The 17,457-nt window shown below is 42.6% G+C and overlaps 1 protein-coding gene and 1 long non-coding RNA gene across 4 annotated transcripts in view; one reads left to right on the top strand and one right to left on the bottom strand.

Annotated features, from left to right (window-relative positions):
• Positions 1–898: 898 nt before the first annotated feature.
• On the top strand, positions 899–3,844 carry LOC116358659 (uncharacterized). 2 transcript variants are annotated; one of them, XR_004206440.1, is made up of 3 exons: positions 899–1,071; positions 3,129–3,255; positions 3,502–3,844. It is a non-coding gene; the product is annotated as an uncharacterized LOC116358659 (long non-coding RNA). The 2 variants fall into 2 exon arrangements; XR_004206439.1 differs by having other exon boundaries at positions 3,129–3,844.
• A 5,719-nt stretch (positions 3,845–9,563) lies between these two features.
• klhl18 (kelch-like family member 18) overlaps positions 9,564–17,457 on the bottom strand; it is a 69,946-nt gene continuing 62,052 nt past the window's right edge. Inside the window, exon 10 of one of the 2 annotated variants that reach the window (XM_020466712.2) lies at positions 9,564–15,395. In XM_020466712.2, coding sequence (XP_020322301.1) covers positions 15,009–15,395 — 387 coding nt within the window. In that variant the 3' untranslated portion in view covers positions 9,564–15,008. The remainder of the gene's footprint in view (positions 15,396–17,457) is intronic. The other variant, XM_020466713.2, reaches the window with a different exon arrangement.

Genomic DNA, 17,457 nt, shown 5'->3' with positions numbered 1-17,457 from the left:
GAGGTGATTGGCTTAGGTTTAGAAAACTTCATTCCAGTTTTGGCCAGAGGACTTCTAAAGAGAGCTAGAGGAAAATGGAGCCATGTCTAAAGAGAGCTTTCTCAAAACATCCCAATCATTCTTCACTATGGCTGTGAACTACTTGCAAGCATGGGGAAAGCACAAAGATAATCTAAAAGATTTACATTGTCTCCTTTTAAAAAGGCAACCTCTGCGTGAAGAGATCCAGAGGGAAGCAGGCACACTGCAGGAAAAATGCCCCATTGTGACCATCAATGAGGATGCATTGTGTGACGAAGTTACTGGCCTGCAAGAGTTCCTAAAGGGGGATCGCTTGAAGAATGGAAAACATCTGAGACACGGCTTAGTCAGAGATGGAGCACGGTGGTTACCCACTTCAAATAGAATGACATCCCACACACTAACCTGCCTAGATTAGCGTCTGTTGTCATGTGTTTACCTGGAAGTAATGCACCAGTCGAGAGAGTGTTCTCCCAATTGAATGATCTATGGAAAGCAGCAAGAAATAGGTTCACTGTTCCTACCATCAAGGCCATGCTTATTGTGAAGACAAATTTCAACCTGCCCTGCCAGGAGTTCATGGAGAAGTTGGCCAAAGACAGAGCAATCCTGAAGAAAATACATTCTTCTGAGAAATATACAGATTAGGTGTCACGTTCTGACCTTTATTTCCTTTGTTTTGTCATTATTTAGTATGGTCAGAGCGTGAGTTGGGGTGGGCAGTCTATGTTTGTTTTTCTATGATTTGGGGATTTCTATGTTTCGGCCTAGTATGGTTCTCAATCAGAGGCAGGTGTCATTAGTTGTCTCTGATTGAGAATCATACTTAGTTAGGTAGCCTGGGTTTCACTATTTGTTTGTTTGTTTCTGTGTCTGTGCTTTTCACCACACAGTACTGTTTTCGTTCGTTCCGCGTTTATTGTTTTTGTATTCAGTTGTGTTGATGTTCTTATTAAAAAGAACCATGGACACTTACCACGCCGCATATTGGTCCTCCGATCCTTCTCGCCTCTCCTCTTCAGATGAAGAGGAGGAAAACCATTACATTAGGTTGGTATAAGTATATGTCTCATCAGCATTTTACTTCTTTATTATGTTAAGTATTTCACATATCCTATTGTCTGTTTTTTCAATTTTGCTCATTCTCTTCTGCTCTTATTCTACCAGGACCACTGAATGGCTGTTCAGATCAGACAGTTCTGTCTTGTCTGTAGTGTTTCTGTAATATAGTTGTTTTCTCTCACAAGTGTGGCTGTTAGACTAAATACATGAAACTGGAATTGACCCCCTTTTTTATTTCATAGATAATAACATTGGATATTTTAATTATATATTGACTGCCGAACTGACCGCCGGTTTTCATTTCAGAAATCTGGTCACCTTATCTTAAGCCTTAGTCCCACCCATCTCCTTAAGGGTTGATCTGTGCATTCTGTACTAACTTGTCAGCTACTTCCAGACATCTAAGAGAGAACAGCTCACTGAACATTACTCGCCCTAGCAGAGTTGGTTAGGCTGTTACAGTATGTTATCCAGAGCATTGATGACTGCAACTGTGCTGTCAGATCGTCATTCAGAGCGTTTCGTGTTCAGAACACAAGCTGGACGCTCTGGCCAATAAGTTGGGTTGTTCCAAGCGTTTTGACCTCACAACGACAATCAAGCACCCAAGCTAACTGGCTAACATTGGCTGGCTACTTCCAGACACATAATGAGAGAACACCGCTCTCTGACAATTTTACTTCCCGAGCAGAGCTGATAAGGCAGTTTATGTTATCCAGAGTGTTGGTGTCTAACAGTGCTGTTGGCAACAATTGAATTACGCTTTGTTGCCAACGTTTACTGACACCAGACATATTCAACAGGTGGTGAGCATTCAAAAATTCATCAGTTATTCTGCGCTCTGGCACACTAAGATGAGGGTCTTTTAAGAAATCTAGCTAGCAGGCTAAACAATGGACCATAATCACAACTCATGACGTTACTACCTTGTATGAATCTGCAGGGAGCTAACCAACCAGGTCTCATTGTTATAACTAGTCAAGCAAATGTGGCTGAGATACTATAGAATAAGATCATACACACAACGTTAGCTAGTGACCCAGCCAGCTCACTAACAGTACACTTGAAATGAAACCACTTAGTCAAAATTAGAAACATGTAATATCTGGAGATCTAGCTAGCTTACATCTCACCAGTATACATCATTGGATGTGTCTCCTGACTGTCTGATGCCATGCACAATGTAATCCAGACTGGTGTTTTCTCAATCTCCTTAGGCTAGCTATCATACTCGAATTCCACTGATTTCAAAACTCGGTCCTCCAGAAAGTGGAGAGCATACACATAACATTAGCTAGTGAGCCAGCCAGCTAATGTTAGCTAGCTAACAGTACACTTTACCTTGACATTAGGTTTATGCAGTTTTACTACACAATACTTTTTTTAAAAGTCGTGTTTGACACAATTACCTAGACATACTGACCAGCTCCAATAGACAGACGCGTGCTATATGGCAGACCAATCCAAACTCATCTCTCGGCATGTCCAGCCCACTCATTATCTCAGTCAATCATGGCTAGCGGGAAGGTTGCTCTCTTTCTGTGGCTAAACTAAATAGGCTCGTAATTTAACAATTGTATTCCTATTTACAGATGGCATACAAGTTTGATTTTAAGGCACATGAAAGTTCATATGTTCGAGAAGGCATTTCTGCCAAAAAACGCACTTTGATAAAAAAACTATGTTCCAACAGCTCTCCTGTGAAGTCGTGACTTGTGACCTATGCATAGTTTCCTGAATCGGGTACAGCGTTAGACATGAGCTTCAGCTCAGATAGACTATATTGTAGATCTAAATTTGATTATAATGTCACTCTCGCTGTGCATGCTGCATATGCATAAGATACTGCTGAGCATTTTAGTAGGACATTAGGCTATTTAAATAGTAATGATGGTTCTGTAGCTAACGTTTAGTTGCTGTATGTTTTATGTGATGGTATGTCATGGCTGAGCTGTGCTGCTCTGCAGCAGTCTACTGTATGGTCTTTTCTCTATACATGTCTTCTATTTATATAACCATGTATGTCTTTTCTATTCCAAATTCAGTCAGGCAAATGCAGCCTCAGGACACTTCAGCATGCAGTCTGCTCAGGAATCCATCTTCCTACTTTTCATGACCTACGGAGAAGCAACGAACATGCATATCAAAGAATATCTCAAAGAGTAGCACAAGGTTGGGATTACATTAGGCTTTTCCAGAAGCACTAAATGCTATTTTCCTTTAATTTAGCATGATCTCTTAAGTTATGTTTGCATTATGGACTCTCACATGTTAAACGTATACCCCTTGACAAAATTAGCGTGGAACATCATTAGTCATCTCCAGAACTAACACTGCTTTGTCCTCTCATGTTATGCTGCCTGCATGCTGAGAACGGGCCTCACCTGGCGAACCTCTGTTCAACATTGATGCTGGCAGCCAATGACAAGATACTGGAATTCATCACTGCTCTGGTTCCTTCGTCAGCGCTGAGGGCTAGCTCTAAGGCATGGGCTGTCCAATTTTGCTTCTCAGTTGACTTTGGCTTCACACTGATCCTCTGCTGAAACGATTCTGAGATTGTGAAACCCAAATGAGTTCCTGCAGTATTGATATATGTGACCCACCACCTGGATTCAGTCCTATTTAGCATTTTTTAAATTTATTTTAAATTTTTAAATTTGATAAAAGTAGAGACTCCACGCTATAAAACGATACACTGCAATTGAGGAACAATGAAGTAATTCTGCTTTGAAAGTTGATAAACTTGTAACCGCACTTTTGAGAAAATGGCCTGTGAATGTTTTGGTATACCTACTGGAGAGCTCTTTGTCTACACCCTCTATGCCTTAACCCCACCCATCTCTTTAAGGATTCACATGTGAGGCCATGTGCTAAACAGAGAGAGTAGTGTAGTAAACAACCAAAGATTAAGCCTAAAAGTGGTGAAAGTAATAGCAGAAATACTTTATCTTGGCCTATATCCTAATCTGTTTTTGGTGCAGGTCATGTTGTTCACATTACCGTCTCTGGTAAACACACTAAATCAAATTTAATCCAACTTTATTTGTCATTAACATATTTTCCTTACATGTTTTTTTTATTCAATTTGACTGTCACAATGTGTGGCTGCAGTATGTAAAATACCCCTAACACCTGGAATGCATTCCAATTAACAGGTGTTAAAAGAAAATGTGGAATTTCTTTCCTTCTTGATGCTTTTGAGCCAATCAGTTGTGTTGTGACAAGGTAGGGGTGGCATAGAGAAGATCTATTTGGTAAAAGACCAAGTCCATATGGCAAGAATAGGTCAAATAAGCAAAAATAAATGACATTCCATCATCACTTTAAGACATGGTCAGTCAATTTTGAAACTTTCAAGGACCTTGAAAGTTTCTTCAAGTGCCGTCGGAAAAACCATCAAGCGCTATGATGAAACTAGCTCTCCTGAGGATCGCCACAGGAAAGGAAGACCCAGAGTTCTCTGCTGCAGAGGATACAGTGGTTCCTCCTTTAAAAGTTGTGTCATACTGCAGCACACCTTGCAGGCTGCTGCAGCATTCTGTGGCACATTATCTAATTGTCAGGCATTTTTTTTCTGTTAATGCTAGTTTGACCACCAGAGGGCATCTTTGAGAAGCATTTGATAGTCTTACCAGAAAATTTAAAACCTTTGTAATAACATAGTTTGTGGGATTGATTAAGGAATTTGGGTTAATTAATTTGATTAATATTATGGTGCTTCTATTCTGAGAAACTAAAGGATGGAATGGAAAATACGGCGCTGTACAACATGATGGTCGGGAGAAGGCTACAGCATAAGATTGGAGGATTCTAAATGAATATCTAAGGGGCATAACATTTCCACACCCTAATTGTAGTGTAACCGAACTTTCAGTTGAGCGTACCTGCTCTGTGCCTTCTCTACTTCTCTACCGGAAGCTATTCTGATATGTCAGGTGAAGACCAGAAAGTCAGTGCCATTAAGGCGAGGATGCCCCATGCAGGCTTTGAATGGTCAAAGGAAGTCTCAGAGCAATGCGCCATTGTGTAAAATGGCGAAGAGTTAGGGAGTCTTTGCAGCGTGTAGGTATCATTGCCAGAAGGATCCAGCTTCATTGCATTGCTCGGCAAAAATAATCTGTTCCTGCTCCCGTTTCTCGTCCACATTGATACAAATCATAAATTGATATGGTAGTAAGATGTATAATGTCTCCATCAAATCTAAGAAGTTGTTTTAACTTTTTTATTCTTAGACAAATCTTCAATGATGTGTGAAATTGGAGTTGTTCTTCATCAACTGGCAATACATAAATAATGAAGCAGGTTATAATAAGTTAAACATTTCACTTTTAATTCCAATGCTTTTTTAAAGATATAACATTGTCATCTTTGACTGTATAGATGGATTTTCAAGGAAGGTAAGTATATTATTTTCTATACATATTGCATATTTCCCATCACCTAATGAACAAGCACAATACCAGTCTGGTGTTAAGCGTAGGCTATCTCTTGTATAGATGTTCTATCAAGTGCCGTATAGATGTTCTATCACTGCAGCCAATAACAAAACAGCAACTGCTTTTGGATACTTTATAGATGGAGTCGGCAGAAATGGATGGCCTACAAGGTAAATATTGTTATAGTAGAATGAAAAAATTAACTACTTGTATTATGCATATTGTAACATCGTGTGAGGAGTTACTTTGTATAAAAACCCTTGACATCTTTCTCATCAAACCTCCTAAGATTACTTTCTGTGCTGTATTGACGTATCCTGAAAATGACATCCGCTGCTTTAGACTGAAAAAGAATATGTCAGTTATTGTTTTCATATCTACAAAAATTTTGCTATTTTCTTAACTCGAGTGCGAGGTGATCAAGGGGTCGAAAATGTAGATATTGCCAGATTGTCTGAGGAACAGGCCGTGGATGTCACACCCTGATCTGTTTCACCTGTCCTTGTGATTTTCTCCACCCCCTCCAGGTGTCGCTTATTTTCCCCAGTGTTTTTATCCCTGTTTCCTGTCTCTCTGTGCCAGTTCGTCTTGTATGTTTCCAAGTCAACCAGCGGTTTTTCCGTTCGTCTGCTTTTTGCATTCTCCTTTTTCTAGTCCTCCCGGTTTTGACCCTTGCCTGTTTCTGGACTTTGTATCTGTCTACCTGACCATTCTGCCTGCCTTGACCATGAGCCTGTCTGCCACTCTGTACCTGCTGGACTCTGATCTGGTTTTGACCTTTTTGCCTGTCCACGACCATTCCCTTGCCTACCCCTTTGGTTAATAAACATTAAGACTCCAACCATCTGCCTCCTGTGTCTGCATTTGGGTCTCGCCTTGTGCCCTGATAGTACGAACTGCTCATGACAGACCCAGCAGACTTTGACCAGGTCTGCCAAGCTGTCTCCCTGCAGGGAGCCACCATTGGGAGACATCAGGAGTTGCTCCAGGGCCTTTTGGAAGGGCTTAGCTCCTTGACGGAATGCCACGACCATGGGTTAAAAGCTGCTATGGAGCAAATTAGGGCATTAGCTCAGACTGTCTGCCACCTCTGGGGGAAAAAAACAATCACCCAGTATTTTTTTCCCCTATCTCTGGTGAGTTTGTACAGCCAATCCCAAATTCATGGCAGAGGTGAGAAGTTTGAGTCTCCGGTATCCGGGAGAAAGGCAGTCAGAAACCTGCTTGCCTTACGTCGAATCTCCCATAGTGTGGCAGACTACGTGGTGGACTTTCTTTACTTTTATGCACGGATTATCTGAGGTAAAGGATGAGCTAGCTGCTCGGGAACTTCCGGTGGAGCTCAACTCGGCTTAACCATTAAAATTGGATGCCTAAGGGAACGCGTGAGAGGTCTGGTCTCGGGCACACGCATGCACCCGATATGCTGTGTTCACGTCCTATGGAATCTGGAAGTTTCCGAAGGCAGCTCTTCCGAGGAGTCAGTCACCCGAGCTCTCTCGTGAATCTACGACGGGTGAGTTGGATACTCCTGAGCCTATGCAGTTGGGAAGAACTAGGCTATCAGTTTGGGAGCGCTGACGGAGGACGAATAATAACAGTTGTCTGTACTGTGGAGGGGCAGGAAACCATTGTCTCTAGTGGGTACCAGTACTATGGTGAGTCAGAATGGGAGTTTCCTAATTCCCATCACCCGCACACCCCTTTCTGCTCTTGTGCTGTGGGGAGACCAATCTATGTCTCTGAGTGCTCATTGACTCGGGCTGATGAATGTCTTATGGATGCCACAATAGCTTCGGAGCTTGGTATTCTCACTCAGCCTCTCTCTGTGCCCATGGATGCTAGGGCACTGGACGGCCACTCTATAGGGGAAGTGCCCCATGGTACTGTGCCTGTTCAATTATGGGTTTCTGGTAACCACAGTGAGACCATACAGTTCCTCCTCATTGCATCTCCCCATATTCCGGGTGTGTTGGGATTTTCCTGGCTACAAAACAACAGTCCCGAGATTGACTGGACCACAAGCGCCATCCTGGGTTGGAGTACTTTTTGCCATTCCCACTGCCTTCAAGCAGCACAGCCTTCCCCAAGTCGTCCTCCTCATGTTAGGTTCCTCTCTCCCACAAATGTTTCTTTCTCTCTGTTAGAGCGGAACGCTTATAGAGAGGTGTGGAGTGCTGTGACATTTCAGTACTACAAAGTGCTACACAGTTGAGGAAGAAGGCTACCTTGACCTGTCATTCTATCCACCTCGTCTGCGCGGAGATCTGCAGCATTTCACAGAGCGTTGGAAGAATCACCCTTTAAATACAGAGGCGGACCTGACACCTCACCAACTGTGGCATATCGGAATGCTCCAAACACCTGTGTCTGAGCCAGACTATGCAGAGGTATGTGTCTGTGATATGTGAATGCCTTAACAGATCTTCCGGTTAATTTATCGTCACTAATACAGACTTGTTTCTTTTGAGCATTCCAGATTCAGCAGGATAATCTGGAATCTGACAATGGGGTCATGCCCTGTCTACCCATGTCCCCTGTCTACTGAGAATCTTCCTGAGCTTGAACATCAGTGAAATTCTCTCATTGGAATACTACACCTATCCTGTGTCCTCAGATTAATGCAGATGAAGGGGTGTACTAAAAATAAAGGGAACACTAAAATAACACATCCTAGATCTGAATGAATGAAATATTCTTATTAAATACTTTTTTCTTTACATAGTTGAATGTGCTGACAACAAAATCACAAAACTTATCAATGGAAATCAAATGTATCAACCCATGGAGGTCTGGATTTGGAGTCACACTCAAAATTAAAGTGGAAATCCACACTACAGGCTGATCCAACTTTGATGTAATGTCCTTAAAACAAGTCAAAATGAGGCTCAGTAGTGTGTGTGGCCTCCACGTGCCTGTATGACCTCCCTACAATGCCTGGGCATGCTCCTGATGAGGTGGCGGATGGTCTCCTGAGGGATCTCCTCACAGACCTGGACTAAAGCATCCGCCAACTCCTGGACAGTCTGTGGTTGGTGGATGGAGCGAGACATGATGTCCCAGATGTGCTCAATTGGATTCAGGTCTGGGGAACGGGCGGGCCAGTCCATAGCATCAATGCCTTCCTCTTGCAGGAACTGCTGACACACTCCAGCCACATGAGGTCTAGCATTGTCTGGCATTAGGAGGAACCCAGGGCCAACCGCACCAGCATATGGTCTCACAATGGGTCTGAGGATCTCATCTCGGTACCTAATGGCAGTCAGGCTACCTCTGGCGAGCACATGGAGGGCTGTGCGCCCCTCCAAAGAAATGCCACCCCACACCATGACTGACCCACCGCCAAACCGGTCATGCTGGAGGATGTTGCAGGCAGCAGAACGTTCTCCACGGCGTCTCCAGACTCTGTCACGTGCTCAGTGTGAACCTGCTTTCATCTGTGAAGAGCATAGGGTGCCAGTAAGCACAACCCCCACCTGTGGACATCGGGCCCTCATTGAGTCTGTTTCTGACCGTTTGAGCAGACACATGCACATTTGTGGCCTGCTGGAGGTCATTTTGCAGGGCTCTGGCAGTGCTCCTCCTTGCATAAAGGCGGTCCTGCTGCTGGGTTGTTGCCTTCCTACGGCCTCAAAAGTGACCAAAACATCAGCCAGGAAGCATAGGAACTGAGAAGTGGTCTGTGGGCCCCACCTGCAGAACCACTCCTTTATTGGGGGTGTCTTGCTAATTGCCTATAATTTCCACCTGTTGTCTATTCCATTTGCACAACAGCATGTGAAATTTATTGTTAATCAGAAGTGTGATTGACTTGGAGTTACATTGTGTTGTTTAAGTGTTCCCTTTATTTTTTTGAGCAGTGTATATGAATTACAAATCAGCCTTTACTTAAATCATGTTTCTAGTCTATTGCATAGTTAATGTGTAATCATTGACGTCCCGGGAGAGGTAAACACTGCTGAAGTGTGTAATTATAATGCAGACACAGCATCCCTAAAATAATGGAATTTGATATGACTGAAAAAGTGTCTCAGAGATTCATACCTGAACCGCACCTTTATTTGCTAAGGAAGAGTAAATGATCAGTGAATATATTCAATGTACAGGCTACAATGTGGGGATCTCATGCGTGGTAAAGCTACAGTACATAGGACTTGCATACTTGGTTCAATAGGCTTCATTAATGACATTCAGACTTGACGTCAATTCAACAACTATGATAGCTGAGGTTCATAGATAGTATAAATATTAGTTCAGAACCAAAAGTTTTAGGGTCCATACACAGATCGGCACATACACATACTGTAGCTAGCTACACATCATTAGGCATAGTTATTTTTATCCTCTGCTAACAATTTATTTGCTTATTGTGTAGTGAAGTTACTTCAGCTGCATTGCATGGCAAATATAAGCAAGGCAAGCTTTCACAATTGTACATTCAATTAGCAGTAAATGGATTAGCTAGCTAGATTCTTCATATATTGACTGTTTCACAAGACAGCCTGGTTTGCTGGTTTTCCCAGGAGTCCCTAAAACAAACACGAATTACAATTTCATACTCATGTCAGCTAACTTGCTAAATAGCCATTTTCGTCATTTAAATGTATAACCAAAAAATATGCACAATCGTTTGTCTCTAAAAACCTTGGGAACCAAATGCATAGTGAGTGCTCTAACTCCTCCTTGTGGTGGTCTGGAGCAATGTAGCCGTGACACTGGGTACCTCTAAGTCCTGCGGTGTAAGCTTGCAACTTTTTAAAAGGAGCAGACCAAATAAATGCTTCAGAGATCAAGTATTAGACACATCTCAACATCAACTGTTCAGAGGAGACTGTGTGAATCAGGCCTTCGTGGTTGAATTGCTGCAACAACAAAAAAACACTACTAAAGGACATCAATAAGAAAAGCCTTGCTTGCGCCAAGAAACTGACTTGACTAGTTTAACTGACTTGACTAGTTAAACAAAGGCTAAATAATAAAAGACATTTACATCAGCCGATGTCACAAAGTGCTATACAGAAATCCAGCCAAAAACTCCAAAAAGCAAGCAATGCAGGTGTAGAAGCACGGTGGTTCGGAAAAACTACCTGAACAGGCCAGAACCTAGGAAGAAACCTAGAGAGGAATCAGGCTCTGAGGGGTGGCCAGTCCTTTTCTGACTGTGCCGGGTGGAGATTATAACAGTACATGGCCAAGATGTTCAAACATTCATAGGTGACCAGCAGGGTAAAATAATAATAACAGTGGTTGTAGAGGGTGCAACAGGTCAGCACCTCAGGAGTAAATGTCAGTTGGCTTTTCATAGCCGATCAGTCAGAGACAGCAGGTGTGGTAGAGAGAGTCGAAAACAGCAGGTCCGGGACAAGGGAACAGGTCATGGTTCCATAGACGCAGGCAGAACAGTTGAAATTGGAGGAGCAGCACGACCAGGTGGACGGGCCAGCAAGTAGTCATCAGGCCAGGTAGTCCTGCGGCTTGGTCCTAGGGCTCAGGTCCTCCTCCGAGAGAATTAGAGGAGGCATACTTAAATTCACAAAGGACACCGGATAAGACAGGAGACTCCAGATATAACAGACTGACCATAGCCCCCGACACAAACTATTGCAGCATAAATACTGGAGGCTGAGAGAGGAGGGGTCGGGAGACACTGTGGCCCCGTCTGACGATACCCCAGGACAGGGCCAACCAGGCAGGATATAAGCCCACCCACTTCGACAAAGCACAGCCTCCACGCCACTAGAGGGATATCTTCAACCACCAACTTACTACCTTGAGACAAGGCAGAGTATAGCCCACGAAGATCTCCGCCACAGCACAACCCAAGAGGAGGCGCCAACCCAGACAGGAAGACCACGTCAGTGACTTAACCCACTCCTAGGGATGGCATGGAAAAGCATCAGTAAGCCAGTGACTCAGCCCCTGTAATAGGGTTAGTGGCAGAGAATTCCAGTGGAGAGAGGATTCTAGTCAGGATTCTAGCAGCTGTATTTAGCACTAACTGAAGTTTATTTAGTGCTTTATCCAGGTAGCCAGAAAGTAGAGCATTGCAGTAGTCTAACCTAGAAGTAACAAAAGCATGGATACATTTTTCTGCATAATTTTTGGACAGAAAATGTCTGATTTATGCAATGTTACGTAAATGGAAAAAAGCTGTCCTTGAAACAGTCTTGATGTGTTCGTAAAAAGAGAGATCAGGGTCCAGAGTAACGTCGAGGTCCTTCACAGTTTTATTTGAGACGACTGTACAACCATTAAGATTAATTTTCAGATTCAACAGAAGATGAAATATTATCAATAATTTATTGTAAAAACATTATTTATTGTAAAAAACGTTTGACAAGTTTCGACGAACTTTACGGATACTATTTGGAATTTTCGTCTACCCGTCCTGACCACACGAGACTGTGGATTCTAAACAAAACGCGCAAACCAAATGGAGGCTTTTGGATATAAAGAGAATCTTTATAGAAGAAAATGAACATGTATTGTGTAACTGGGAGTCTCGTGAGTGCAAACATACGGAGATCAAAAGGTAAGCGATTAATTTGATAGCTTTTCTGACTTTCGTGACCAATCTACTTTGCTGCTAGCTGTTTGTAATGTTTTGTCTGCTGAGAGCTGTCCTCACATAATTGCATGGTTTGCTTTCACCATAAAGCCTTTTTGAAATCTGACACGCCAAGTGGATTAATTAACAACAAGCTAAACTGTGTTTTGGTGGTGTCGCACTTGTGATTTCATGAACATAAAATATTTTTTGTAATTTAATTTGAATTTGGCGCTCTGCAATTCACAGGATGTTGACGAAAATGATCCCGCTAAAGGGATCTGTGCGCCAAGAGGTTTTAGTAGCAGAAAACAAAACATTCAAGTTGACATTCATACCGGTTATAGATTATGGTGATATCGTCTATATGAATGCGGCTCCCACTGTATTGAAACCATTGGACGCAGTTACTCATAGCGCACTGCGCTTTATTTACAGGTGACAGGTTCAGTACATATCACTGCTTTCTGTATCAGAAAGTAAGCTGGCCCTCTTTGAATACTCAGATCAACGCATTGCAATATTTTTGTTTATAAAGCTCTCTTACACAAACATCCGCCGTACCTTACTTCATCGTAACCTAAAGATGTACCAGCTACCAGACCCGGTCTCAGATATGGCTAACTCTGGAGAGCCCTTCGGTGTCCACTAAAGTTAGGTAGATCTGCATTTAGTTTATTTGCACCTTACTTGTGGAATGATTTCCAGAACTCTCTAAGGTTGGATGTTTTGGTGCCACTAGAGCAGTTCAGACGACTGGTTGATTTACCTTTTTACTGAGGAATGTGTTTGTTTTTCCATGATCGTGTTTTGTAGTTACTTGTAAATTTGGTATGTTTTTATTGCGTTGCAATTGTAAATATTGGGAATTTATATGATTGTGTGCAGTGCTCCCTTATAAAGAGGCCATGGTCTCAATGGGATGTCCCTGTTTATATTTTAAAAAATGTCTGCAACTCAACTTGCACCAATTGTAATGGTTTTGAATGCCCTACTCACGGATGGAATCCTACATTCTCCCAAAATGCTAGTCAGATTAGTCTCGACGTTGCTAAATGAACTGCTAACAAATTCATAAACAGTTTGGAGGAAAGAACACCCTAGGGAAGTCATAAAAAAAAATCACTATCACTTCAAGCTTACATATTTGTGATAGTAGTACTAATCGTAAAGTTAAGAATCAAGAAACAACAAAAAAATGCACTAATAAATACAATTTGTAGCCTGGGACCAGACAGTACCAAGTGAAGAGCAGTAAGAATCCTGCAAACATAATAATGCCAAAAAAAATATATATATATACATATAAAACGTGTGTGTAATATATTACCAGAACATCAGCAGAAATAAGCTAAACATCAACATGTCAAAAGTTCACAGTAATTAATCCCAAATGAAAGTTATTTAAATCGTGACAAATGCAGCAGATAAAGTCTGACAAACAAGTCTATAAAGCAATACTACATCTCACTGTACAATCCATTTTCAATTACATTACACAATACCTCATTCTTAAAATAGGTTGCCACTGTTGTTCCAAGGGAATGGTAAGCTCCCACACAACGTTACCAGTGGCAGATGCAAAAAAAAAAATCTGAATGTTACTGGAATGCTCCCTAAATGTGCTGCACAGTCTGCTTTTGACATATTCAATATTTTGGGTAATAAAGCATAACATTTGCAGCTACATCGTCGCTATGCATCATCTCCACTCTTCAAAGCACACTTCATCATATTTTAGCCACTTAAGTTCTCCCATACTATTTTATAATAAAATATGAAATTGCACTTTGAGCAGAGGTGCGTTCAACAAGGGTTCTGTTTGTGATGAACAATTTCAGTTGAACGATTTTGAATGAAAGTTATGGTGAAACATTAAAAAGCTAAATGTTTGCAAGGATTACCATGACAGTTTAGCAATGAGAATCAAACTGAAAATGACTTTCCTATTCCTACTACATGTAATAGAAAGCCTAGGTGGTGGCAGTTTAGACCCGAAACAGATATTTTACGTTCGCGGAACACTACCACCTTCTCACACTGTTAGCGAACTTTCGCAGCTAACAGAAGACAAATGGAATACGTTAGCAAACTATTTCCTCTGTTGAACGCACCTCATGTGTTGTTCATTTTGTTTAAACAATTTGAAGGGTTATCAAGTTGCTATACAACTTGGTGTTGTGGCATCGTAATGCAATCAACCGGAAGACCGTTCTTCAGTTCCCTTTTGCTAAGATCCTTGTTGGGAAAACAGTTCCCACAACCAAAGGGCAAGGAGTTATGGTGGTCAGTTACTTTATAATAATATTCATAAGCAAATGATCCCAATCAAAATAATACCTATTTTCCCAAAACACAAAGAAATTCACCAACATTGTGAAACCTGTACCATATTATGAAACCATGACAAGGCTTCCAGATCAGATAGTGCAACTCAATCCTCAGTACAATGGTGCAGACATTGATAGCGATAGTAACATTCGGGACAGATTCTGGTATGAAGTATCACGTCAAGGTTGTAAATTCTGATGCACACATCATACGATAAAAGTCTACACTTGTCCTGCTATTTATTCATCGCTCTCTTCATCTACTTGTTCACTACAAGTTAATTTAGTGTCGCTCCTCCCAAATAGGAGCTTAGAGCCTAATGGTCAGGGCAGTTACCTCCGGCCATCCCAAAACCCCAGCCTCTGTATCCCTACAAACTACGCAACTGAATCCCAACATATGTTTACTCATGTACTAATGCCCTATGAACATTCTCATTATAAACCTTTCAATGGTACAATGGCTAAACCAGACTTAAATAAATCAAATGGTTTGAACTGTGGTACCAGGTATACAGAAACATACATTTATACCTTTTTCTTGTTAATTGATTTAAAAATGTATTTACAAAAATCTAAAAGTCTTTGGGCTTTTGGGGATGGTAGGGGTTAAGCAGGCTGAAGGGGTATACAACCAACACCCACCCCACCCTCGTGGCACACCATGGGTGCCATGAATGTCCAGCGGTTGGTCTCAGCGTCGTACATCTCTACAGAGCTCAGGTTGGATTGTCCGTCATAGCCACCCACGGAGTAAAGCCTGCCACAGTTTGCCACCAGTGAGACTCTGCTGCGCCGTGTGTTCATGGCCACCAGGTGGCTCCATTGGTCTGCCACTGAGCTGTACACCTCGGCCCCGCTGAGGAACCCGGAACCATCATAACCCCCCGCCACATAGAGCTGGCTGCCAAGGGCTGCAGCGCCGTGGCGACAGCGCTTGTTCATCATGCCAGCAACGGGGTGCCAAAGAGCTGTGTGCTGGTTGTAGTACTCCACCTACAGGATGGGAGGGGTCATTAGTCATTCTCTTTCAGTGTCTAATGCATTTTAAAGGGTATGTTCACGATTAAAGAGATTAAGGACTTTTTACCATTCCAATAAAAAAATAAAAAAATACTACAATGTGATTTTCTAGATTTATTTTTCTCATTTTGTCTGTCATAGTTGAAGTGTACCTATGATGAAAATTACAGGCCTCTCATCTTTTTAAGTGGGAGAACTTGCACAATTGGTGGCTGACTAAATACACTGCTCAAAAAATAAAGGGAACACTAAAATAGCACATCCTAGATCTGAATGAATGAAATATTCTTATTAAATACTTTTTTCTTTACATAGTTGAATGTGCTGACAACAAAATCACAAAAATGATCAATGGAAATCAAATTTATCAACCCATGGAGGTCTGGATTTGGAGTCACACAAAATTAAAGTGGAAAACCACACTACAGGCTGATCCAACTTTGATGTAATGTCCTTAAAACAAGTCAAAATGAGGCTCAGTAGTGTGTGTAGCCTCCACGTGCCTGTATGACCTCCCTACAACGCCTGGGCATGCTCCTGATGAGGTGGCGGATGGTCTTCTGAGGGATCTCCTCCCGGACCTGGACTAAAGCATCCGCTAACTCCTGGACAGTCTGTGGTGCAACATGATGTGCTCAATTGGATTCAGGTCTGGGGAATGGGCGGTCCATAGCATCAATGCCTTCCTCTTGCAGGAGCTGCTGACACACTCCAGCCACATGAGGTCTAGCATTGTCTTTCATTAGGAGGAACCCAGGGCCAACTGCACCAGCATATGGTCTCACAAGGGGTCTGAGGATCTCATCTCGGTACTTAATGGCAGTCAGGCTACCTCTGGCGAGCACACGGAGGGCTGTGCGGGCCCCCAAAGAAATGCCACCCCACACCATGACTGACCCACCGCCAAACCGGTCATGCTGGAGGTTGTTGCAGGCAGCAGAACGTTCTCCACGGCGTCTCCAGACTCTGTCACGTGCCCAGTGTGAACCTGCTTTCATCTGTGAAGAGCACAGGGCGCCAGTGGCGAATTTGCCAATCTTGGTGTTCTTTGGCAAATGCCAAACGTCCTGCACGGTGTTGGGCTGTAAAGCACAACCCCCACCTGTGGACGTCGGGCCCTCATAGAGTCTGTTTCTGACCGTTTGAGCAGACACATGCACATTTGTGGCTTGCTGGAGGTCATTTTGCAGTGCTCTGGCAGTGCTCCTCCTTGCACAAAGGCGGAGGTAGCGGTCCTGCTGCCGGGTTGTTGCTCTCCTACGGCCTCCTCCACGTCACCTGATGTACTGGCCTGTCTCCTGGTAGCGCCTCCATGCTCTGGACACTACGCTGACAGACACAGCAAACCTTCTAGCCACAGCTCGCATTGATGTGCCATCCTGGATGAGCTGCACTACCTGAGCCACTTGTGTGGGTTGTAGACTCCGTCTCATGCTACCACTAGAGTGAAAGCACCGCCAGCATTCAAAAGTGACCAAAACATCTGCCAGGAAGCATAGGAACTGAGAAGTTGTCTGTGGTCACCACCTGCAGAACCACTCCTTTATTGGGGGTGTCTTGCTAATTGCCTATAATTTCCACCTGTTGTCTATTCCATTTTCACAACAGCATGTGAAATTTATTGTCAATCAGTGGTGCTTCCTAAGTGGACAGTTACATTGTGTTGTTTAAGTGTTCCCTTTTATTTTTTTATTTTTTTTATTTTGCCCCACTGTATACAGTACTTACTGAAAGTCTTCACATCTTTTGCACAGTTTTCACATGTTGCTCCCTTCCTTTAATATCTAGAAATGCATAAATTGTGATTTTCACCCACTGATCAACGCAACCTACTGCACACTTTAAAAGTTCCACAAAAAAGGTATAATTGTGTATTATATTGATGGCGTAGCATCTTCACACCCTATAGTTGATACTTAGTGGAAGCACCTTCGGCAGCAAATACAGCTGTGAATAATTGTTATTTGTTTCCACCAATTTTGCACAACTTTTGGGGCAACATCTATCCATCATTCTCAGCAAAATTGCTCAATCT

This window comes from Oncorhynchus kisutch, linkage group LG30 (assembly GCF_002021735.2).
Source record: "Oncorhynchus kisutch isolate 150728-3 linkage group LG30, Okis_V2, whole genome shotgun sequence".
In the NCBI taxonomy this organism is placed as follows: Eukaryota; Metazoa; Chordata; class Actinopteri; order Salmoniformes; family Salmonidae; genus Oncorhynchus; species Oncorhynchus kisutch.
Note: the sequence above shows the minus strand (reverse complement) of the source record. Positions and strands in the feature narration are given on the sequence as shown.